The sequence below is a fragment of the Neoarius graeffei genome, chromosome 1 (genome assembly GCF_027579695.1).
Source record: "Neoarius graeffei isolate fNeoGra1 chromosome 1, fNeoGra1.pri, whole genome shotgun sequence".
Classification (NCBI taxonomy): Eukaryota; Metazoa; Chordata; class Actinopteri; order Siluriformes; family Ariidae; genus Neoarius; species Neoarius graeffei.
In genome coordinates this window covers 120,002,268-120,028,633 of record NC_083569.1, presented here as the reverse complement: position 1 = coordinate 120,028,633, position 26,366 = coordinate 120,002,268, and the positions used below count along the sequence as shown (strand labels likewise).

The 26,366-nt window shown below is 41.5% G+C and overlaps 2 protein-coding genes across 4 annotated transcripts in view; both read left to right on the top strand.

Moving 5' to 3' along the window:
- Positions 1-26,366, top strand: part of sorcs2 (sortilin-related VPS10 domain containing receptor 2) — a 511,416-nt gene that overhangs the window by 288,206 nt on the left and 196,844 nt on the right. The gene's annotated exons all lie outside the window — the stretch shown is intronic.
- LOC132882755 (zinc finger BED domain-containing protein 4-like) lies at positions 7,200-9,626 on the top strand. The gene is made up of 2 exons (XM_060915864.1): positions 7,200-8,688; positions 8,940-9,626. Exons 1-2 carry the CDS (start codon positions 7,364-7,366, stop codon positions 9,433-9,435), a joined length of 1,821 nt encoding a protein of 606 aa, XP_060771847.1. The 5' UTR covers positions 7,200-7,363; the 3' UTR covers positions 9,436-9,626.

Sequence of the window (26,366 nt, the reverse complement as noted above, 5' to 3'; positions counted from 1 at the left end):
CAAGTGCTGCTAACACCAGGCTGTGGGTGAGTAGGCTGCCCTCTTCCGTACTCACGTCCCCCAATGGCATTGGTGTAATAGTGGACTCGTGGGAGATGCATATCTGTCACATCGTATGCCAGTAGAGCAGTCAAAAATAAATAAATAAATAAAAGTCAGGAATGACATGATGAAGAAGACACAAATTTACGAGGAAAAAAACACCTCAGAAAATCAGAGATTTAAAAGTTACAAATTTCCAAAAAAAAAAGTGTTTTTGTCAAGAAGCCAGATTGCTTCACTTAGAAAGGTTGGATCCAGGGGCGTGTTTAACCTATTTTTGGGGGTACTCAAGCACCCCCAAAAACGAGCTCAGCACCCCCTAGCTCAGCACCCTCAAAAACACTGCTTTTGGACGTAATTTTCAGAAATAAGTGCCCTTGCGCACTGCGCAATGAATGTGTGCGCGGGCGTGTGTGTGTTCTTGAATTCACCTGTTAGGTGATAGTTCTATGAGCAGTAAAATCCCTCTCCTCCTTGCGTCCCCTCTGATTGGGTTGCCTGTCCGCGCGAGTACTTGCTACGACATGGTGTTTTTTTTAACTGGATTCCACGCCGATGAGGAACTCGAAGTAGCACCTGAGTATTACTGGCATAGCGAGATGTGAAGGTACAGACTGGAGTTACAATTGTTAAACACAACACAGTAATATGCATAATGCAATATTGATGTTCCCTGGTCTATGAACAGAATGATAAAAACAACATTAATCATCCATATCGAGATACTTTTGTGCAGAGCTGTACAAGTGCTACGGTGCTAGTAATGTAAAATCATAATAATACACACTATTATTACACAATACACAATAACACATTAATTAACAATTACCACTGTTCAAAATGAATAGCTCCAACATTACAAATGCAGTAGTAGGTCTTGTTTAGTTAAAAATATAACGTAAATATTTGTGTCAGTGGTTGTAAATGTGTAGATATCATAGTTTATCGGGTCAGCTTCTGTTAAAACATTGCATAAGTCTAGTCTTGTCTAGTCTAGTCTTCTTGTCTAGTTAAGTCTAGTCTAAATGCGGAATAAACGTGGAAACACTGTCGTTCAAGCCAGGTGCCTCTGTCAGCTCTGGGGGCTAAGCACCCCCAAAGATCAGATGCTAGAATCGCCCCTGGTTGGATCAACGTCATGACACAACAGACGTCACAGCTGAGCTGAGAGTTATGGGAAATACTGTCTTTCTTCTTCGATTGTGCAATATACACAAGTCTGCGACATTTGCATGCCGCTTTTGAAGATTGAAATAAATAATTTTTTAATGCAATTTTTTTTTGTTGTTGTTGCTGTTGTTTTGAAGCAATCGTCTGTGCATTTATTCAGAAACAATTATCCGCCTCAGGCGTGACTTCATCTCAGTTATTATTCATCGATATTCACTTCACCTTCAGTGAATAATTCTTCAATGTTTTAATAATCTGCAAGGTTTGTTGTGTTCCTACAGCTAAAGGAACTTGACTACTTTACTCCGCTAGCTGTTTAGCACACAGACACCATGCTAGCCAGTTCGCTAATGAGTTTAGAAGCAAAAGTGTGTCTGTTAATTCCACACGATTGAGTGTTATGAGGATAAATAATCATAAACCATTCAATGTTAAGCAAGTCCATACAATACTCTGATTATTAAGGGCCTTGGCTCAGTGTGTGTGTGTGTGTGTTTTCATTAGGCACATGTTGTCGCATACTCGAGTGATTAGTGAACACACTCTTGAACGCTCCGCTCTGCTCTAAAATTAAATTCCATGAGGCTAAACGTCTCAGCGTCTCCTCAGCGGCGGGTATTAAAAAGCTATTAGCGGCCGTTTATTTAAAGTTGGCAAATCTAATTATGGAGGACTGAGCTGACATGAAAGCAAAGTGGGTTCCTTTTACACACACACACACACAAAAAAAAAAAAAAAAAAAAAAAAAACCTCCTAATTTATTTTAAAAAGTGCTCTTTTTCCAAAACTTCACGTTTATGCTTGGGCTCGGGAAAAGAATTGGTTTAGCCTCAGAGATTTCAGGTGTTTATTGACAAGTACAGTACAGACAGACAGACAGACAGGCAGGCAGATGGACAGACATCCATTTTGAATTAGCAATGAGTCACGTTATTGGTCGCATTTGAAGCAGGAAGTTTTCCAATCACAGTAACGGTGTCAACAAATAAATCAGACAATACACAGGCAGTTTAGTGAAATCCCCACAGTTGTGGTCTTGAAATAAAAGACCTCTGTGGTCCTCCGTGTCTGAGACCAAGACAAGATCGAGTACAAATGCGGTTGATTCTAAAATGAGACCGAGACCTTCAAAAAGTGGTCTTGCGACTGGACTCAGGTACCAGAAGACTTATCTCAAAATTGGGAACTAGGGGAAGCATGGGAAAGAGAAACATCAAACTCGAAGAAAACGCACAAAGTAGACTCCTATAACCAGGCAGAGCAGAAACTGGGCGTCTGGGACAACAATGAAATAATAATCAGAGAAGTACGAACCAGAGAACCAGGGGCTGAGAAAAAGATGACCAGAGTTAGGAACTAGACACTGGAAATCAGAGGAACTGAGAGAACCAGAGTCAGGAACCAGGAAGTGAACCCTGGAGTTTAAAAAAAAAAAGGACAACTGGGAAAAAAAAAAATAGAGCCAGGAAGCAGAATAATAGAAACCAGAACAACCAGGAACCAGAACCTGGAAAAATAAAAGGCTGGGGGACCAGAAGCTGAACAATACTGTCTAAACCAGGAGAACTGAACTCATACATGGAACCTGAACTACTGAGCTACAATTATTTCTAAATTATTATTTATATTTATTTCTATAATTATTATTATTTTTTAATTCCTTGAAACAATCATGAGACAGATGATGACATGAACATTCATCAATTCAAGTCAAGTCAACTTTATTGTCAAATATGCTATACATGCTCGACATACAGCACAGGTGAAATTTCAGTCCTCTCTGACCCACGGTGCAAACAGGCAATGCAATAAATAAAAATAAAAATAGAATAATTGAAAAAACAAACAATATAAACAGTATAAACACTCTAGATAAGAACTAGACATAGACTAAACACTCATATACACACACACACACACACACACACACACACACACACACACGTTCATTCATTGACAGGAATCAAAAATTGAAAAAAACAAAACACAAAAGAGACGGGAAATGCAGGACTCATGAGAAGCAGATTCAGGAATGAGGAGCTGAAGTATAGAAACCAGGAGAACCAGAACCAGGAACTAAAACACTGTGAGAATGAGAATCTGGATGGAAAAGCAGGAATGAAGAGAACCAGAGCAAGGAACCCAAAACTTGAAAAAGTCAGAAATCAGAAACTGGAACATGGAGGCAGGAGAACCCAAAGCCCAAAACTGACCAGAACATCAGAGCTATAAAAAAGGAAAAAACAACAACGACAGCAATGATATCCAGCAGGTAGTGTTCAAACCGTACGAGAACATCAGACTTTGTAAGGCTTGGTCACGCATTTTTCTATTTTTATTTTCCTGTTTTCATTGTTTCTTTCTTTTCACCGTATTTTTTTTTCTTTGTCTCACCTTGTTCATTTTTTCTTTCTCTCCATTTTCTTTGCTTTTTCTTTCGCTTTCTTTCATTCTTCTGTCCAGAATTTCATTTTTGATGTTCTTTTGAATGTCTTTCTTTCTTTCTTTCTTTCTTTCTTTCTTTCTTTCTTTCTTTCTTTCTTTTTTCTCATCTCAGCATCTTCATTTTTTCTTCATATTTTCTGTTTGTTTGCTTCTTTTGTTCTCTTTTTTCTTCTTCTCTCCAGATTTTCATTTTGGATGGTTTTTTTTAGTTTTATTTTCCATTTTCTTTCTTTCTTCACCATATTTGTTTTCTTTCGTTCTTTCTCATCTCAGCATCTTCATTTTTTCTTTCTTTCTGTCTCTCTCTCTCTTTTTCTTCTTCTCTCCAGATATGCATTTTTGATGTTCTTTCTTTCTTTCTTTCTTTCTTTCTTTCTTTCTTTCTTTCTTTCTTTCTTTCTTTCTTTCTTTCTTTCACATCTGAGCATCTTCATTTTTCCTTTCTCTATATTTTCTTTGCTTCTTTTTTCTCTTTCTTCTCTTCAGGTTTTCATTTTCCCCCTTTTTCATCTTTCTTTCTTTCTTTCTTTCTTTCTTTCTTTCTTTCTTTCTTTCTTTCTTTCTTTCATATCTCAGCATCTTCATTTTTCCTTTCTCTATATTTTCTTTGTTTGCTTCTTTTTTCTCTTTCTTTCTTCTCTTCAGGTTTTCATTTTGTCATTTTTCCCCTTTTCTTTCTTTCTTTCTTTCTTTCTTTCTTTCTTTCTTTCTTTCTTTCTTTCTTTCTTTCTTTCTTTCTTTCTTATCTCAGCATCTTCATTTTTATGCCTCCGCCACCGTAAGGTGCAGGAGGCATTATGTTTTTGGGTTGTCCGTCCGTCTGTGCGTGCGTGCGTCCGTCCATCCCGAAACCTTGTGAACGCCATATCTCAAAGGCTAATGAAAGGAATTTCACCAAACTTTCACCATTTGTGCGCTTTGGGACAAACATGAACTGATTGGATTTTGAGATCAAAAGGTCTAAGGTCAAGGTCACTGTGAGGTCAAATGTCTGTCCGAAAACCTTGTGAACACAATATCTCCAAGGCTAATACACGTAATTTCACCAGGTCAAGATTACTGTGAGGTCAAATGTCCATCCCCAAATCACAACTTAATAAGGCGTGTAGTCTACCGGGCGGAGGCATCCCCATCCACACCGCTGGTGTCGAGTTCTCTCTAGTTTCTTCATATTTTCTGTTTGTTTGCTTCTTTTGTTCTCTTTTTTCTTCTTCTCTCCAGATTTTCATTTTTGATGTTTTTTTAGTTTTATTTTCCATTTTCTTTCTTTCTTTCTTTCTTCACCATATTTTTTTTCTTTTTTACTTTCTTTCTCATCTCAGCATCTTCATTTTTTCTTTCTCTATATTTTGTTTTTTTCTTTCTGTCTCTCTCACTTCTCTCTCTCACTCTTTTTCTTCTTCTCTCCAGATACATTTTTTATGTTCTTTTTTCCATCTTTCTTTCTTTCTTTCTTTCTTTCTTTCTTTCTTTCTTTCTTTCTTTCTTTCTTTCTCACATCTCAGCATCTTCATTTTTTCTTTCTCTGTATTTTCTGTTTCTTTCTTTCTGTCTCTCTCACTTCTCTCTCTCTATCACTCTTTTTCTTCTTCTCTCCAGATATACATTTTTGATGTTCTTTTTTTTCTTTCTTTCTCTCACCATCTTTTCTTTGTTTTTGACAGAATGCATTTCTCCAGTTAATGTTGAATGTTATTAGCTCACCATCAGGTGGTCTGGAGGCGGAGTAATCGTTGGCGTGTATTACCCAGAATGCACTGCAGGTGTGTAAACACTGAGTATGGCTGCTGTCTCGTGCCTTTAATCAGTTTAATGGAGTGTTATTATTAAAGGTCAGCTGAAATGGAAAGGAAGCGTGTGCGCTGGATCCACTGCTGATCTCGTACTGAGTGCGGAGGCCATTTCACTGTTAAATAAAGCAGTTTATTGAAGGAAGGCCGTGAAAACCCTGGAGGCGTGGCCTACACACAGGCAAGGTGAATAACCTGAGCGTGTAGCTCCGTTCAGCAGCTGCGGAGCCCGACTCTGAGGACGAGGAAGTGTCCCCATGGAAACGCTGATGCAGCTTTGAGGATGTGAGTGTGAATGGAGCGCTGTAGGGGGCCTGGAGCTGCTGGGGCACACGGTGCGGTGATCACACCCTGGGACTGCTCTCCTGGGATTAATCCCTAAAGACACGCGCGTGCAGAGACACCAGCTGACTGAGAGCACGGGTTCAGCTCGAGACGCTCATGACTGGATGGAGTGTGATGGTGGCTTCTGAGACGGCTTGGCGTGACTACAGAGAGATGAGGAAAATCTCAGGAGGATTACTCATGCTCTGCGAGACAGGGGGAGGGGGGAGGGGGAGAAGGAGAGAGAGAGAGAGGAGGGGGAAGAGGAGTGAGAGAGAGAGAGAGAGAAAGCGATTCCATCACGCTGCAATGAATGTGGAGGAGCTCCGAGATGGATTGATGATGTCTCGGTGTGGCTGTGATGGTTCTGTGATAGAGTGATCCTGCTCTCTCTGTGTGTGTGTGTGTGTGTGTGTGTGTGTGTGTGTGTGTGTGTGTGTGTGTGTGTGTGTGTGTGTGTGTGTGCAAATTCATCCTGGGTGTCCACCTCAGCAAATAGGAAGAACATAAAACCTTCCTGCAATGAAATAGCTTTTCTTTCTTTCTCATCTCACCATCTTTCTTTCTTTCTTTCTTTCTTTCTTTCTTTCTTTCTTTCTTTCTTTCTTTCTTTCTTCTTCGATCCAGATTTTCATTTCGGATGTTCTTTCTGTCCATTTTTCTTTTCTGGTTTCTTTCTTTTCACTATATTTTTTCTTTCTTTCTCATCTCACCCTGTTCATTTTTCTCTCTATTTTCCTTTTCTCTATAGTTTCTTTCTTTGTTTGCCTCTTTCTTTCTTTTGTCCATCTTTTCAGTTTTATTTCCTTTCTTCTCACCATTTTTTTCCTCTTTTCTTTTTTTTTTCCTTTCAAGATGACATAGATGAAAACTTCCTCAGGGCCTCAACAATAATTTTTCCAAGAGAGCTATCAATCACACACACACACACACACACACACACACACGGCTTTGTCGATTCTGCTGAGTGCACAAATCGACCATTTTCTCTTTTAGCCGTGAATCTGTTGTTGCTGCGTTTTTCTCCATTCTTGTGGATTTGTGTGTGTGTGTGTGTGTTCAGGTCAGTCTCATTTGCAGAGACAGATTGCTTGTATTGGAGCGTATGGAAGTCACACACACTTTCCGTATTGTGCTGAACCACAGAGCTGCAGCTTTAAACTCTGCCACGCTCTCTCTCTCTCTCTCTCTTGATCTCTCGCTTTCCTCTCTCTCTCTCTCTCTCTCTCTCTCTCTCTCTAAATATATATATATACAGGGCTCGAAATTCACTTTTTTTCACCAGCCAGCCGGACTAGTTCCCTTCCAAAGTAACTCACCAAACAGAAAATCAACTCGCCAAAATTTGTTCATGTATGAATTTTACTTCTGTCAAAAATAACGCAAAAGAGAGTAGTTACCATTGTTCATGACTAATGATGCACCGATCGATCGGCTGCCGATCATGATCGGCCGATATTGCCCAAAAATAGCCTGATCGGCGATCGGAAAAACATGCCGATCAAAAAGCCGATCGCGTGACGTAAATTATTAGCGACGTTTAAAACTGGCAAGCGCGCAACCATAGCCTACAAGTGCATCTCGACAACGCGATGACTTCTCCTGTCTGGACTTTCTTTAAAGTGAGTGAGGCAGATGTGAAACTTGCTGTATGCAATGTATGCAATGACGCAATACCTCGAGGTGGAAGTACCCCTCGACAGTTCAACACCACTAACCTCATTAGGCATCTTAGAATTCGCCATTCAACTGAATATGCCGAGTACGAGAAACTTGTCAAGCCGAAGGCAACCGGTTCATCCCCATCCCCCAGCCAGCCGACTTTGAGCGAAAGTTTACATCGACGTGAACCATACAGCAGAGAAAGTAAGAGGTGGAAAGACATCACGTCTAAGGTTATGGAATTCGTTTGCCTAGGTGAACAGCCACTATCTGTTGTGGAGGAGAAATCTTTCCGTCGAATGATGACCTGTCTTGATCCCCGTTACGACGCCCCAAGCAGGAGATATCTAACTGATGTATGTCTCCCTCAGTTGTACCAAACTGTGTACGCACACATTGAAACCCTTCTGAAGGCTAACGTATCCATTAGTTTCACCAGCGATATTTGGAGTGCAGACGCATGCCCAATGTCTCTACTTAGCTTAACAGCGCACTTTATTGATGCTAATTTTGAAAGACACAACATTGTGCTACACTGTCAGGAGTTCACGGGGTCTCACTCCGCGGAGGCTTTGGTGGAGGCTTATCGCTGTATGTTTCAGTCATGGGGGATCCAAACGGAGCGAATCCACGCCATTCTAACCGATAATGCAAAAAACATGCAAAAAGCCATGAGAGACGCAGATTTCCCTGGGCTCCCATGTATGGCTCACACGCTACAGTTGGCGGTACATGAGGGAATACTGTCTCAGCGCTCCATCTCGGATATTGTAGCATCAGGAAGACGCATTGTTGGACACTTCAAACACTCTCCCTTGGCATACAGTCGACTGGAGAGCTGTCAGAAGCAACTCGGCCAGCCAATTAAAAAACTCCGCCAAGATGTACCAACGCGCTGGAATAGTTCTTTCTACATGCTCCAGAGTCTCTTGGAGCAGAAACTGGCCCTCGCATCATATGCAGCAGAATACGAATTGCCATGCAACTTCACAGTCCACCAATGGAAATTGATTGAAAACACAATAACCATCCTGGCCCCGTTTGAAGAGCTAACCAAAGAAATCAGCTCATCCACTGCGTCCGCTGCGGACGTAATTCCATGCATCCGAGCGCTCACTCGTCTACTTGAGAAAACAACTGAGACGGACCATGGCGTGAAGACGGCGAAATCAGTGCTACTGGAAGCTGTCCGACGACGATTCGCTGACATTGATGCACAGAAGTTGTACACAATAGCTACAATGCTAGACCCGAGGTAAGAGACACGTCCTGACCCAATTAAGTTGCCTATATTCCTGAAGCCCAACAATACAATATATAATATAATATAATATAATATAATATAATATAATATAATATAATATAATATAATATAATATAAATGTAAAATATCAGCTGGCAATGGATGTATTTTTTTCTAGGCTACCTGACTGAAATGAATGTTATTTTGCATATCACTATAACCTAATCAATTTCTCGTTTTCATTTTTGTTATGTCTGTTTTAGGTATAAAGACAGATATTTCTCAGAGGCACTCAAACCATCTTTCCATGAACAGCTTCAGAACGCCCTTGAAACCAGCCACCCTGAACTACCCATCACTACAAGCACTGTGGAGCAACCCAGTTCCAGCAAGTCAACTGACAAGACCCCACCTGCCTGCTCTTTGCAGGCAATGTTCGCAGAGTTAGTCGATGAGGTAGCAGGGCAGAGTGAGCAGGAAATTACCATTATCACCCAGGTCAGCCAGTACATGGCAGAGTCTGTATTGCAGCGCAGTTCAAACCCACTTGCCTATTGGCAGCTGAATAAAGGCCGCTTCCCTGCACTTGCACAGACAGCAAGAGCCTATCTTTGTTCACCATGCACAAGTGTGGATAGTGAGCGGCTCTTTAGTACAGCTGCAAACATCATTGATGACAAAAGAAACCGTCTCACCCCCAAAAATGCAGAGATGCTCATAATGATCAAAAGAAACTTGCCCCATGTTATTGGGCAGTGAAAGATTTTGTCCTTTGTGATAGTAGGCCTTGCACGTTTTGGTTTTGTGGCCAATTGTTTATTTTATCTTTAACCAGCATTAACAAGCCAGTTTTCAAGTAGCCCAAGTTTTTTGTAATGTGAGTTAGAAGCTGTCTGCTTGGCTTTCTAATGTTCTTTTATTTACATTTTGAATGGAAAGATTCATATTTATATTTTGAATGGTGACATGTTGTCACAAAGGCTACAGTAAAATAAAGGCATTCTGTGCATTTGAAGATTTTGACTTTTTTATATATATATATATATATATATATTAGTTCATTATTTTAAAAAAAAATCGGCAGTGATCGGCAATCGGCAGATCAAGTTGTTTGGTGATCGGTATCGGTGATCGGCCCAAAAAATGGTGATCGGTGCATCACTATTCATGACTAACGTGCGTTTATTTCAACACCCGAGTATTTTGATACTGTTGTTAAATACATAAATGAGAACAACACAGAGCACCATAATATAATATCAACAAATAATAATATATTGGAAAACTTGGTGTATGAGTATTGAAAACAAATATACTTACTATCATGACTATAGCACCCAAAATATGTCCAACATGCTTTCTGTATTTAACCATTTATGAGAGAGAAAGCATTCGGAGCTTCATATTGACTAGGAATCAACTTGAAAAAATTTAATTATTCCATAAAAAATCATATCGCATCCAAGGCCTACCCTGCTCCCACGTTTGCTTATAATAATAATAATAAGTACAATTTATATAGCGCCTTTCACAAACCCAAGGACGCTTTACAAAAGAGTTACCACCAAAAAAATAAAAAATTAGGAAGAATAGTGTGAGGTAAAGAGAAAAGTTTTCAAGTTGGCTTTGTAGGAAGAGAGAGTGGAACAGTCACGAAGCGATTGCGGTAACAAATTCCAAAGTTTAGGAGCAGCAACACTAAATGATCTGCCACCCATAGATGCCAGTTTAAAACGAGGAACAGTCAGAAGTCCACAGACAGAAGATCTGAGGGAGCGGGAGGGACAGTACAAATGAATTAGCTCACAGAGATAGGAAGGGGCGAAACCATGAAGAGCTTTATAGGTTAAAAGCAAGATTTTGTATTTAATCCGGGAGATAACTGGCAACCAGTGCAGTTGCTGTAAAACAGGAGTGATGTGAACAGTGCGCTTGGTGAGTGTGAGGACTCTAGCTGCTGAGTTTTGGATGGACTGCAGGCGATTGAACAATGTGGCAGGGAGACCATAAAAGAGAGAATTGCAATAGTCAAGACGAGAAAAAATAAATGCATTGACCAACATATTGGCATCAGTTTCCAAAAGAAAAGGGCGGAGACGTGCAATATTGCAGAGGTGAAAGAAAGCATTCTTAGTAATTAGTTTAAGATGGGGTTCAAACGTAAGGGTGGAGTCAAAGAGAACTCCAAGGTTTTTTATAACTTGGGAAGGATGAATAGACACACCATCAACATCAATAGTAAAACTGGAGAAATTCTGAACCTGTCTTTTGGTACCTACTAATAGAACCTCCGTTTTGCCAGCATTAAGTTTAAGGTAGTTCTTATGCAGCCATTGCTTGAGGTCAGTGATGCAAGTCCTTAGCAGCTGAACAGAGGCTATGGAAGGGGTGATAGTGATGTAGATTTGAATATCATCAGCATAACAATGAAAGTTAAGGCCATGGTTACGAATAATCTGGCCTATAGGAGAAACATATAATATAAAAAGAAGGGGACCAAGGACAGAACCCTGAGGCACACCTTGAGCAACAGTAGCAGTGGATGATTTATGAACACCAATAGAAATAAACTGTTGCCTGTTTGCTAGATATGACTGAAACCAGGATAAAGCTAAGCCAGTAATACCAAAAGAAGATAGTCTGGAAATGAGTCTCTCATGATGTACAGTGTCAAAGGCAGCTGTGAGGTCCAAGAGAACAAGGACATTGAGATGACCAGCATCAGTTGAGAGCAGGAGGTCATTAACAACTCTCAAGAGAGCAGATTCAGTGCTATGCATATTGCGAAAGCCCGACTGAAACGGTTCATAGAGATCATTTTGAGCAAGGAAAGTATGAGAGGCTACAACTCTCTCCATTACTTTAGCTAGGAAAGGGAGATTTGAAATGGGTCTGTAATTGGACAGTGAAAGAGAATCTAGACCAGGTTTCTTTCGTATTGGTGTAACTGAAGCAATTTTGAGGGAGGTGGGAACAGTGCCTAAAGCAAAACACTGATTAATCATATGAGCAATATAAGGGGAGATAGCAGATACACAGGATTTAAGAAGTGCAGTGGGTGCAGGGTCCAACAGACATGAGGAGGAGGAGGACTTAGTCATGATTTCCGATACTTTAGAAGAATCAACAGGAGAGAAAGCAGAGAGACAGCAGTCAGCTTTATGAGGAAGAGCTACTAGCAGGACAGAAGAATGAATTTCAGAATGAAAGTGTTGGTAAATACTGTCAATTTTATCATTGAAAAACTCCAAAAAAGCCTGACACTGAGCAGGAGAACTGGGAGTGGTTGAGGAAGGAGGCTGAAGAAGTTTATTTATTGTATTAAACAGAGTTTTGGGTCTATGATTGCCACTCTTAATGATATTAGCATAGTAGGAAGATCGAGCAGCATTAAGAGCATCCTTATACTTTGTGATGTGTTCAGAGAAGAGTGAAAGATGAATAGTGAGACCTATAAAGGCGCTCTAGTCCTTTGTCATTTCTCCTCTTCAGCCCGAGGTCGCTTTGTCCCCGTCTCTGGCGGTTTCTGTACACCTTTCAGAAAATTCCACATCGCGACGTAGCTTTGGCAGATGTAGATGTAAACAACAACAAAAACACGTGTTTAAATGGGCGATAATGTGGCCACATCTACTGAATTTGGTAATATGATGTGGCAGCGGGGGCGTGGCCAAGCGTCAGTCTGTGAATGGAGGGCGGAGTCAGGGAAGGTAAGTGGTGGAATCATTGCACCTGATGGGGATTAACCTGTGTTTGTGTATCTTCCCCAGTGACCGCGCCCTTTAAAAGGAGAGGAGAGCAGAGAAAGGGAGCTCTCTCCCCAACCAGAACGTACGCGTGTGTGTGTGTGCGCACATGTGCACGGCTGGGAAGTGATAAAAGGCTGAAAAGCTAGCAATAAATAGTTGATTGAGAACTCAGTTCTGGCCTGCCGTGCTTCTGTGCTCCACCCACCTGGTCCAATACTACACGTGATTACCGCGATATTCAGCGAGATGCGTTATATGCATGCACAGTAGTGAAAAAACTGACAGCCTGACTCGTACACGATATGATTCGGAATTCTTCGGTAGTTTCCGTCCTGCCGATAAACACATCGATGAACACAGACACGGCGCACGCTTAATATGTGGCGGCTTTAGTTGACGGTGTGTCTGAATCTTCGCTTCATATATATTTTTTATTTTCAACTAGCGGCTGGCTAGTGAGAGGAATTACTCGCCAAATGACAATTAAGTCGCCTCGGGTGACCGGACCACCGCGAATTTCAAGCCCTGTATATATATATATATATATATATATATATATATATATATATATATATATATATTTCTGTCACTCTCTCTCTCTGTCTCTCTCTCACTTTCCTCTCTCTTTCTTGCTTTCCTCTCTCTCTCTCACTTTCCTCTCTCTCTGTCTCTCTCTCTCTCACTTTCCTCTCTCTATGTGTCTCTCTGTCTCTCTCTCTCTCACTTTCCTCTCTCTGTCTCGCTTTCCTCTCTCTCTCTCTGTATATATATTTCTGTCAATCTCTCGCTCACTCTATCTCTCTCTGTCTCTCTCTTGCTTTCCTCTCTCTCTTGCTGACTCTCTCTCTCACTTTCCTCTCTCTCTCTGTCTCGCTTTCCTCTCTCTCTGTTGCTTTCCTCTCTCTCTGTGTCTCTCTCTCTGTTGCTTTCCTCTCTCTCTGTGTCTCTCTCTCTGTTGCTTTCCTCTCTCTCTCTCTTTCCTCTCTCTCTCTCTCTCTCTTGCTTTCCTCTCTCTCTCTCTCTCTCTCTCTCTCACTTTCCTCTCTCACATTCCTCTCTGTCTCTCTCTCGCTTTCCTCTCTCTCACACATTCCTCTCTGTCTCTCTCTCTCTTGCTTTCCTCTCTCTCACACATTCCTCTCTGTCTCTCTCTCTCTCTCGCTTTCCTCTCTCTCTCACATTCCTCTCTGTCTGTCTTGCTCGCTTTCCTCTCTCTCACACATTCCTCTCTCTCTCTCTCTCTCCCTCCATCTTTTACACGTGTAACCGGTCGTTTATTGCTCTGTGTTGTGATTGGTCCGGGGTGGGTATAAAAAGTGACACCGACACAGCATGGGTGAGCTCCTTCCCCAACTCCTCTTCCCCAGGTTACAGAGACAGGGAACGTAACCCAAGCACTATATTTACACAGTATAAAGTAAAATAAACCCAAACAAATACATTACAGGCTTCCCAGATAATTTGCAACACTTTAGGGAGCAACCGAAGCTAAATAAATGTCCAGGGATCGCCCAGCCTCCCATTCAAATACAGTGGGAGTTAGCTAGCTAATCTAGCTAACTCCGTTAGCATTAATGCTAGCAGGAACTAGCATAAGAAAAATTAGCTAACATGCTAAGGGTCACAACAGTAATTTATAAACGATAAAATTAACAAAATAATGGCACACCTGCAAAACCAACATGTACGCACACAGCATGGGTGAGCTCCTTCCCCAACTCCTATAAAGAGTAAAAAAGAAAACACTAAATAATCGCGATTGCTAATCGCTAACCAGTGTAATTACACAGTCAGTAGGTAGGCTAGTTAATTAGTCACAGGCGCATGTTACACCATGTAACGAAGGAACAACAAAATACATGAAAACAGACAAGACATCACTACAATACATTAAGGGGGTGTACAGAAATAAATAATATACAGAATCATAGTTATAAAAGTAGTGGATGGCAGTACAGAAAGGAGAGAGTTATAAGATGAAGAAAAGTGACTCAGACAGAAAACACACCTCTTCCCCAGGGTGGCAGAGACAGGGAAGAGGTGAAGGGGGCGGGGCAATATGAATAAGGAAAAAGGAAATATTAGAGGGGGGCAGAAGGAGGGGGGCAGGAAGCTCCATAGGCACCCAGAAGAAAAAGAAGAAAATACTGCATGTACATGCAGGGTGTGTTAAAATATAAACATCTTTGTGTAATTATAAATACTAGAGTAGCACACTGTTACACACGTTCCTATGTTCCATATCTTAAATAATGCTGGTGTGATTATACTAAACTCTGATACTGCTCTTATACAGTAATATGGAGCAATAAGACTGTAGAATATAGAACTGCAGTAATAATAGGATGACTATGCTCATGCACGCACATCTTTTTTTTTACGTAAACGTGACACTCAGAGAGGTGCTCTTATCATTTTGTTGAAGCTCACACACTGTAAAAAAAGAATAGTTGAGAATACTTGAAATTTCAAGGCAACAGTCTGCATTAAGAATTTTATGTTTTGCCAACGATGTGCCCATGATAATCCAAACTATGATAAAACTGTTATCTTTATTAAGAATTCTTAATTAAGTCAATTTTCAATTCCTCATTCTGCCAACATAGATTTCTCTTTTTGCTGAACAGTGGCATTCACAGTAGTACAAAAAGGCAATTGAGGTTATCAGACTTTTTGGGGGGGCTTTTTTCACCTTTATTTGGATAGGACAGTGTAGAGACAGGAAATGAGCGGGAGAGAGGGACGGGGAGGGATCGGGAAATGACCTCGGGTCGGAATCGAACCCGGGTCCCCGGTATGGTGCCTTATCCACCTGAGCCACGATGCCATATCCACGATGTGGGTTTTAAAAACTTTATTTCAATATTGAAGTTTTGTAATTGTGTAGAACAATGAAAAAAGGCATGTATAGTTTAATGATAAATTGTGATGGCGTCGTGGCTCAGGTGGATAAGGCGCCATACCATAAATCCGGGGACTCGGGTCCGACCTGAGGTCATTTCCCGATCCCTCCCCGTCTCTCCTGCTCATTTTCTGTCTCTACGCTGTCCTATCCAAATAGAGGTGAAAAAAGCCCCAAAAAAATCTAAAAAAAAAAAAATTGTGATAACCTCAATTGCCTTTTTGCACTACTGTGAATGCCACTGTTCGGCAAAAAGAGAAATCTATGTTGGCAGAATGAGGAATTGAAAATTGACTTAATTAAGAATTCTTAATAAAGATAACAGTTTTATCATAGTTTGGATTATCATGGGCACATCGTTGGCAAAACATAAAATTCTTAATGCAGACTGTTGCCTTGAAATTTCAAGTATTCTCAACTATTTTTTTTTACAGTGCATTTATCAACATCTCACATGAAATAAAACAAACAGGCGATTTGTTATCTAGTAGCATAGTGGTATACAGATCAGTTAAATTATGGTCAGACAACAGATTTTGTAATGGCTGAGAATAGGCCAGGCTATGTCCATAGGCCAAATTTAAACTGATTTATTTCACCTGTTTGTGAGAACACCAAGAAGAATGCATATGCACATGTAGGCTATATCTCTAAAATTGTATGCACTATAGCATGAACTTAAAAAGTAGATATGTGACCTCAACATAGCCTAGGTCAGAATCAACCTTACTAACCATTCCCCACAACTGAATGAATAAAGCAAGAAGATGTGGACAAAAGTGAACACGTTAATGGAAGGTGCAACAAGCTGTTCAACACAGCAATATGGCCAAACTGTCAGAATGGTATGTTAAACAGAAACAAAAAAGAGACAAGTGATTTGAGAATATATACTACGGAAGCCGAGAGAGGCCCTTCATATAATCCTTTTTTTATTCACCTTGTTATCCCGAGATAACGACATAATTAATTCAGGATCTCGAGAAAACAACACAACTAATTCGAGATCTCGAGAAAACAAAACAATTATTTCATGATCTCGAGTAAACAGCTGAGAAATGGTTCATTCAGGTGCGCCAAGAGACTTGTGATATGCTGACTTTGGGGCTATTTCTCATTCTGTATAGACGCAACTTTGGTCATTAGAATGTCTGGAATAATCGATCACCTAATAAGGCAATATTTTGATCAGGGGTTGACACAGGGAGAGATTGCATTAAGTCTTTTAATAAGGGATAATTTCAAAATTAGTCCGCGGCACCTCCGCAGAAGACTGGCCCGGCTTCGTCTCTACCGACGGAGATACAGTGATTCAGCTGAGATCATGAAATAATTGTTTTGTTTTCTCGAGATCTCGAATTAGTTGTGTTGTTTTCTCGAGATCCTGAATTAATTATGTCGTTATCTCGGGATAACAAGGTGAATAAAAAAAGATAAAAACCCTCTCGCGGCTTCCGTAAAATATACACTCAAACAAAACAGCAGTAAAGGAGGAGAGGGGTGACAGCCCGAGGAAAGCCCCCACAGGAGCGCACAGCATTTGCAACATAGGCTACCCAACTCAGTACAAGAACAAAACACTTACAGTGTGTGCAGTAGGCTTCGTGCGCATTGTTCTGCACCTCTCAGAGGAAGGGGTAGGTGCCCTGTAAACCTTTGGAAAAGGTAAATTTTCTTTTATAATTGCTGCGGCATTACTGCTGCTAGCTGCTAGACAAAGAACATTCACGCCAGTTAATGTTTATTTTATTGTTGCATGGCAACACGTTTTGTTGTCTGGAATAATGTGGCTAAATAAACACCCATGCCACAGGGCCAGGGGGCAGTAACCAGGAAAGTTTGCTATTCCTGTCAATTCATCAAAATAGTAAATGCAGACATTTCTCCGCTAATGATTCCCACGCTGCTCAGTCGCAAACGTCGCGAGTGGCGAAAACCAGGACATATCCGTGTCCCGACAGACTTTTGTCGGGACTCGGGACACACAACCCCAAATCGGGACTGTCCCGGTAAAACCGGGACGTCTGGTCACCCTAAGTAATAATCACTCTGTACAAATGTGCTGAGCAGAAAAGCAGCTCAGAACAGAACACACACAACACCGAACAGCACATGGGGTATCTGAGCATACAGTGCACAGGGAAACAACAACAACAACAGCTCTTAAAGACTATGTGCTAACTAGCTAAACCTAAATCCTATTAATTAGCCTGGAGTCTGTGGCTGCTGGTTGCCATAGCAACAGTGTTGTTTCTCAACTTCCTCAACTTGGTCAGGGTAATGTGTGTGTGTGTGTGTTCTTTGTTGAACAGGAAGTTACTGATGGATTCTTCCACTTCTCTGCCTTTTTATCCTCTCTTACACACACACACACACACACACACACACACACACACACACACACACACACACACACACACACAAGCCTCTTATTCACTCACAGGCATTTTTCCTTCTTTTGACTTCTTTGAATTCTTGTCTTTTTATTCATGGTGTGTGTGTGTGTGTGTGTTCAGGTGTCATGCCACACCTGCTCCTAATTGGCTGTACACACAAACAGAACACAGTTGGGAACACTTTTTTTGTCACAGAACACACACACATACATAGACAGCATAGAGAGATGTGTGTGTGCGTGTGTGTGATGCAACTGTTTGCGCTCATTACCGTGTCTGTTCTCCCAGCATGCAGTTCGTCCGTGTCTATCTGAGAAATTTTAATAGATACCTCAAAATCAAAGTGTGTGTGTGTGTGTGCAATGAAATAACAGAAGCCATTTTGTTTTGCTCTAAAAAAAAAAAAGCAATTACCCCTACTCCAGCACAAGAAAGACCAAAAAATATTGGCGCCCCTAAAGAATTATTCCAGAAACTTGGTGATGTTGTTCAGAAAAGCTTGCGGTGCATGTGGGATGAGATCAGAAAAACTCATGGTGCATGGGGAATGAGATCAGCAAAGCTTGCGATGCATGTGTGATGAGATCAGAAAAGCTTGCTGTGCATGTAGCATGTTATTAGAAAAGCTTGCAGTGTGTGTGGGCTGAGATCAGAAAAGCTCATGGTGCATGCGGAATGAGATCAGCAAAGCTCGCGGTGCATGTGGGACGAGATCAGAAAAGCTTGCGTTGCATGTGGGATGCAATCAGTAAAGCTTGCGGTGTGTATGGGCTGAGATCAGAAAAGCTTGCTGTGCATGTAGGATGTGATCAGAAATGCTCACAATGTGCGTGTGGGATGAGATCAGAAAAGCTTGCGATACATGTGGGATGAGATCAGAAAAGCTTGCAGTGCATGTGGGATGAGATCAGAAAAGCTTGCAGTGCATGTGGGATGAGATCAGAAAAGCTTGCAGTGCATGTGGGATGAGATCAGAAAAGCTTGCGGTGTGTGGGGGATGAAATCAGAAAGTTTGCGGTGCATGTGCCATGACATGTATATTACTGGCAATAATAAATGGAATCTACACAGTAAGCTTGGCCGATTCGTTAGCCTGTACTAGCTAGGACCATACCTGTCAACTTTGAGGTTTGAAAAAAAGGGATATTTCCCAGATTTTTAACTCAAAATAAGGAAAATTTCGGAAAGTCATACTCTTCACCAAAAGTGGGTGTGTAGTTGAATGGGGGGCAATTTTCTATCTAGTATTTGTGATTTCCTGTACTCTGGTGCATGTTGGTGATAGCCAAGACCCAAACTCAATATGCTTATGGTTTACAGAGTGCATTTGTGAATAAACTATACATTTATTTTTATTTGCTTTCAGTGGTACCAGTTATTTCCCAAATTAAGGGCTAAAATACGTATCTTATGTTAAAATAAGAAAGGGCATTATATAACCAGTCAATAAATTCAATTCCATTCCAATTTATTATGGTTTTACCATAGTCATGGCCTCGGAACACTAGATAGATAGATAGATAGATAGATAGATAGATAGATAGATAGATAGATAGATAGATAGATAGATAGATAGAGTAATAAAGAGTAATATAAAATATTAAACCAAGAGTGATTTAAAATGGGTAAGTTTCAGATAGAAAATAAAATAGACAATGAGTGGATAAAACAGTTAATACACCAATTAGTTTACACTAGGCTATTTATGAGGTCTTAGCCAGGACATACTTAATGTAAACATGTGTAGCTTACCTTTGATTATTTGGGAGGCTTTCGTTTTCCCCATGGAAAATTTCTTTGCGATGGAAGAGTCTGGGAACATTCCAGCCATGCACTTGTTGAAATCATCAAAGAAAGAGAGGCTAATGTTTTTCTTAGCTATTAGCATTGCCATCTTCACCTCAGACCTAATCAGTGTTGCCAGATACTGCTGACGTTTTCCAGCCCAAAATATGTTCAAAACCTGCCAAAATGCACTTGAAACCGCCCAATCTGGCAACACTGGACCTAATCACTTGTTCAGCCTCGCCTCCAGACGTAGTTAGGTAATTACTGATGCCTGAGAGGGCGGGGACGTGAATTCATGGCCCGACTTCCTGCTGTAAACTCCTGTCAGAGGCGCGTCATGAATTCTGGACCTACCGACTTTTTTATATTGTGAAAATACAGGACTTTAATGTCAAAATACGGGATATTTTCGGGAAAATAAAAAAACGGGAAGATAGCGGGAAATAAGTCAAAATAAGGGATTTCCCAGGAAAAACGGGAGGGTTGACAGGTATGGCTAGGAATGCTAAGAGCGCTGTCATGGTTACAGTGGACACGTTTTTTTTTTTTCACCCAGCACCAACAAAGAAGAAAGCATTTCTTTTCTCATATTTCTTTTCTAAACCCCCCCTCCTTCATTTTTAATGTTGGGTAAACGGTCCCCCGGAGAGAGCGACAGTACTGTTGAGTGTCTTCCTGTGAAAGTGGAGAATCTTCCAGAACGTTTCAAACTGCTTTATATTCATAGGTTTGTGCAGGTGACTAATGATCCACATCTCCACTTTCAGTCTCACTGTATATAATGCAGAGAGCCTCGGACTTTTCTCTCCCTCTCTCTCTCTCTCTCTCTCTCTCTGCACTGCATGCTGGGCGTTTGGGTGTGTGAGCGTGAGTGAAGGTGCTGAATGAGTTTGTGTTCTTTTTTTAAGATATTTAATTCCTCGTCTCCTGTTTTTCTTTTCTCTTTACATGATAACGTAAGAGAACTTAACTTTTATTTAGTTTTTGACTACTGGAAAGTGACTGAGGAGTAGTTGGTTGGAGTTTGGTGGTGTGCAGGATGGCATCCCTCAGACACGCAGTCAGGATCGCGGCTGACCCGCACTTTACTGTGGAGGATGTTTTGCTTGCTGTTGGTGAACAAGTGGGCCATAAAAATATTTCCTACAATTTGGGAATGAATAAAGCTGTTTTTGTTTTTTTTTTCTGAAAGATGAGTGATGTTCTTTGGTTGAAAGCAGTATTATTTTAGATGACAGTTTGGTTGTTGTTTCCCCACTAGCTGTTCCATCCACTAGAGTAACTGTGTCAGGAGTGCCTCCTTTCATCCCAAATGAAGCGCTGGAGAGAGAGTTACAGCAGTTTGGGAAGTTTGCGAGTGGCTTTAGAACTGTTTGCCTTGGATGCAAAGATCCAAAACTGCAGCATGTTCAGTCTCTGTGGCGCAGTGGCGGCTGCTGGTTTTTAAAACAGGGGAAGCCCATTTTACGCATTCATCGTAAAACCTGTAGGCCGGATATCAAAGCATAGAAAGGTGTGCCCCATTAGCATAGTGAACTAGACAACCCTACCTAGTGGCAGAAAGTATTTTTGCTTGTACATTTCATGTTATAGTCTGGCTTGCCAGGCTAGTGCCTCATATCCTTAATCAAAAATATCAAACATCCAAAAATCACTGGCTATTCAACGAAGAGCCTTGAACATCATACCCTGATATGCAACACAGAGTCTTTAACACAACACCCAGCTGTGCAACACATCCTTGAACATCTTCTGCAACACAGTCTGGAAATTCATAACCAGGTAGGCTATGCAACACACAGAACCTTGAATATTATACCCAGGTATAACCTATAACACAGAGCCCACCATTCTCTTAACACTACTGAACAATATACACACTTCAGATTCATGAACATGAGCACTATTTATACACAAATTCTGCCCTCCGCTCCTTTTCCAGAAAATGGTCTGTGACCCTGTCATACCAGCTGGTTGTGCTTTCCAGAGACTTCACCAATTTCTGTTAGCAGCTAGCACTGCAGATCCCAATAAGGCTCAAGCTAGCCTACAACCAGATTGAACTACAAATGAAATAAACGAGTGAATTCATGAATGATCAAACTGATAGAATGGATGAAAGTTAACGGAGCACAACGAGTAATATTTAAATTTATTTACAGAGTAATGTACAGAGACATCAATGAGAAGAAACGTTTATATGAAAAGAAATTCGGATAGCACTTTGGCACACGACTGCACTTTCTCGACATCCGCTAGGGACTGACTGATCATACTTCCGTGTTCCTCGCCGAAGTACCACCCTCCTCATGTCTTTCAAACACTACCTCCAATAATCCTTTATCAGCCCGGCTTCTTGTCCCTCCCACTGTCTCGTTAGTCCCAGAGAAGCCTGGCTTCCCTGGAAGTGACGATTTTGTTGATTTTAACCAATAACAACTAGCCGAAATTGGCTGTTCAGAGCCGTCTTGTAGACTGCAACGGATACCCGGCTGCCAGTCAGTGTTGCCAGATACTGCTGACGTTTTCCATCCCAAAATATGTTCAAAACCCACCAAAATGCACTTAAAACCGCCCAATCTGGCAACACTGCTGCCAGTCCATAGAGCCCATTGAAATAAGAAAGGTTACAGCCTGGCAGCAAAGGTGATTCTCATAGCGAACTGCAAGTTCGTCAGACATCACTCAAATAAGTTACAGGATAGTTATGAACATAAATACAATCTTGGGCATATATTATGTTATGCAAGTTATTGTTTTAATGAGAATTCAACGTCGTAGACGCCGCAGTTTGGGGAGAGAATTTTAGGGGAAGCTCGGCTTCCCTTGTTGTCTCTGAGAAATCGCCCCTGCTGTGGAGACAGGTGTACATGCTTCTCAACTCTCTGTCACTCGAGATCTTGTTGAAGGTGAAATATGTAGAAGGCCATTACATGGTTTATGCTAGTTTGGAAAATATGAAATGTTTTGAATGTGGAGACATTGGACATAAGCACTTTTTTTCCGTCTGCACTACATGCAAGCAGAGAGCAAGAGTGTGGACAGACATTTGCGTTTAGATGCAGAGGCCAAGAAAGGCATCTCCTCTTGGTCTGGAAGTGAAGCTCAGGCTTATACTGAGGATTCACGTGCGGTGGAGACATCAGGAAGTGAAGGTCAGATTTGTACTGAGGGTTCACTTGCAGTGAAGACACCAGGAAGTAAAGCTCAGACTTGTATTGAGGGTACACCTCTGGTGGAGACATCAGGAAGTGAAGCTCAGACTTGTATTGAAGGTACACCTCTGGTGGAAACATAAGGAAGTGAAGTTCAGACTGATACTGAGGGTTCACCTGCAGTGGAGACATCAGGAAGTGAAGGTCAGACTTGTCCTGAGGATACAACTCTGATGGAGACACCGTGAAGTGAAGGTCAGATTGATACTGAGGCTTCACCCCCTCAGACATCAGAAAGTAAAGTTCAGATTTGTACTGAGGGTGCACTTGCAGTGGAGACACCAGGAAGTGTAACTCAGACTTGTAATGAGGGGACGCCTGTGGTGGAGACATCAGGAGGCGAAGGTCAGGCTTGTACAACCCCGATTCCAAAAAAGTTGGGACAAAGTACAAATTGTAAATAAAAACGGAATGAAACAATTTACAAATCTCAAAAACTGATATTGTATTCTCAATAGAACATAGACAACATATCAAATGTTGAAAGTGAGACATTTTGAAATTTCATGCCAGCAACACATCTCAAAAAAGTTGGGACAGGGGCAATAAGAGGCTGGAAAAGTTAAAGGTACAAAAAAGGAACAGCTGGAGGACCAAATTGCAACTCATTAGGTCAACTGGCAATAGGTCATTAACATGACTGGGTATAAAAAGAGCATCTTGGAGTGGCAGCGGCTCTCAGAAGTAAAGATGGGAAGAGGATTACCAATCCTCCTAATTCTGCGCCGACAAATAGTGGAGCAATATCAGAAAGGAGTTCGACAGTGTAAAATTGCAAAGAGTTTGAACATATCATCATATACAGTGCATAATATCATCAAATGATTCAGAGAATCTGGAAGAATCTCTGTGCGTAAGGGTTAAGGCTGGAAAACCATACTTGGTGCCCGTGATCTTCGGGCCCTTAGATGGCACTGCATCACATACAGGCATGCTTCTGTATTGGAAATCACAAAATGGGCTCAGGAATATTCCAGAGAACATTATCTGTGAATGCAATTCACTGTGCCATCCGCCGTTGCCAGCTAAAACTCTATAGTTCAAAGAAAAAGCCGTATCTAAACATAATCCAGAAGCGCAGACGTCTTCTCTGGGCCAAGGCTCATTTAAAATGGACTGTGGCAAAGTGGAAAACTGTTCTGTGGTCAGATGAATCAAAATTTGAAGTTCTTTATGGAAATCAGGGATGCCGTGTCATTTGGACTAAAGAGGAGAAGGATGACCCAAGTTGTTATCAGCGCTCAGTTCAGAAGCCTGCATCTCTGATGGTATGGGGTTGCATTAGTGTGTGTGTGGCTTGGGCAGCTTACACATCTGGAAAGACACCATCAATGCTGAAAGGTATATCCGGGTTCTAGAGCAACATATGCTCCCATCCAGATGACGTCTCTTTCAGGGAAGACCTTGCATTTTCCAACATGACAATGCCAAACCACATACTGCATCAATTACAGCATCATGGCTGCGTAGAAGAAGGGTCCGGGTACTGAACTGGCCAGCCTGCAGTCCAGATCTTTCACCCACAGAAAACATTTGGCGCATCATAAAACGGAAGATACGACAAAAAAGACCTAAGACAGTTGAGCAACTAGAATCCTACATTAGACAAGAATGGGTTAACATTCCTATCCCTAAACTTGAGCAACTTGTCTCCTCAGTCCCCAGACGTTTACAGACTGTTGTAAAGAGAAAAGGGGATGTCTCACAGTGGTAAACATGGCCTTGTCCCAACTTTTTTGAGATGTGTCGTTGTCATGAAATTTAAAATCACCTAATTTGTCTCTTTAAATTATACATTTTCTCAGTTAAAACATTTGATATGTCATCTATGTTCTATTCTGAATAAAATATGGAATTTTGAAACTTCCACATCATTGCATTCCATTTTTATTTACAATTTGTACTTTGTCCCAACTTTTTTGGAATCGAGGTTGTACATAGGGTACACCTCTGGTGAAGACATCAAGAAGTGAAGCTCAGATTTGGATTGAGGGTACACCTCTGGTGGAGACATCAGTCGGTGAAGTTCAGACTTTTACTGAGGGTCCACCTCTGGTGAAGACATCAAGAAGTGAAGCTCAGACTGATAGTGAGGAAAAACCTATGATGAAGACATCAGGAAGTAAAGGTCAGACTTATAGTGAGGGTACACCTGTGGTGGAGCCATCAGGAAGTGAAGCTTAGACTTGTACTGAGGGTACACCTCTGATTCAAGATTCAAGATTTTTATTTGTCATATACACAATAACAGACGCAGTGGTTTATTATTGGGTAATGAAATTCTTATTTTGCAACTGCCTGACCAAACTACGCTTACCAATATAAAAATAAATATATATGTAAAATATGAAATATAAAATATTAAGTGCATATGGAATGCAAAATATAAAGGTAGAGTGAAAAATGAAGATAACATTTAAAAAAAAAAAGGGGGGCAAACAAACAATGTGCAAACATAGAGGTAGATATACTGTGCAATGTCTTATGCAAAATTGCTAAGATAATCCATGGCTCAAAGCCTGGTGGAAATATAGAGGTAGATGGTGATTATAATCCGTGGTTCAAAAGCCTGATGGCCTGGGGGTAAAAACTGTTTGTCAGTCTAGTAGTCCTTGCTTTCACACTCCTGTAGCATCTGCCAGATGGTAGGAGCATGAATAGTCTGTGTTGTGGGTGTGTTTGGTCCCTGATGATGCTCTGTGCCCTTTTTGTGACCCGGGTGTTGTAAATGTCCTGTAGTGGGGGGAGGACAGCTCCACAGGTGAACTGTGCCATTTTAATGACATGCTGGAGAGCCTTTCTGTCCTGAGTTGTGCAGTTCCCGTACCACACAGTGATGGAATTTGTCAGGATGCTCTCCACTGTGCACCTGTAGAAGTTGCTGAGGAGTTTGGTGGACAGTCCAAATTTCCTCAGCTTCCTCAGGAAGAAAAGTCTCTGTTGAGCCTTCTTGATGTTCTGCTGTGTGTTGTGTGTCCAGGTGAGATCCTCACTGATGTGAGTTCCGAGGAATTTAAATGTTTTCACCCTCTCCACCTGTGTCCCGTTGATGTGCAGCGAGGCGTGCTGGTCTCTTCTCCTCTTCCTCGGGTCAATAATCATCTCCTTGGTCTTCTCAGCATTCAAGGAGAGGTTATTTTCCTGGCACCAGGAGACCAGCTGAGCCACCTCCTCCCTGTAGGCGCTCTCATCTCCGCCAGTGATCAGCCCAATGACAGTGGTGTCGTCAGCAAACTTGATGATGGAAGTGTTGCTCTGGGTGGAGGTGCAGTCGTAGGTGAAGAGGGTGTACAGGAGTGGACTGAGCACACAGCCTTGGGGGGTCCCTGTGCTCACTGTCTTGGTGCTGGATGTTCTGGTCCCGACTCTGACAGCCTGGGGTCTGTTTGTGAGAAAGTCCAGAACCCAGCAGCAGAGGGAGGATGTCAGTCCAAGGGTGGAGAGCTTCTCTGTCAGTCTGCTGGGGATGACGGTGTTGAAGGCTGAACTGTAGTCCACAAACAGCATTCGAACATAGGTGTCCCTGTGTTCCAGGTGTGACAAGGCTGTGTGGATGGCTGCATTGACGGCATCATCAATTGAGCGGTTCTGACAATATGCAAATTGAAGGGGGTCTATTGTGTCTGGGATGTGCTTTTTG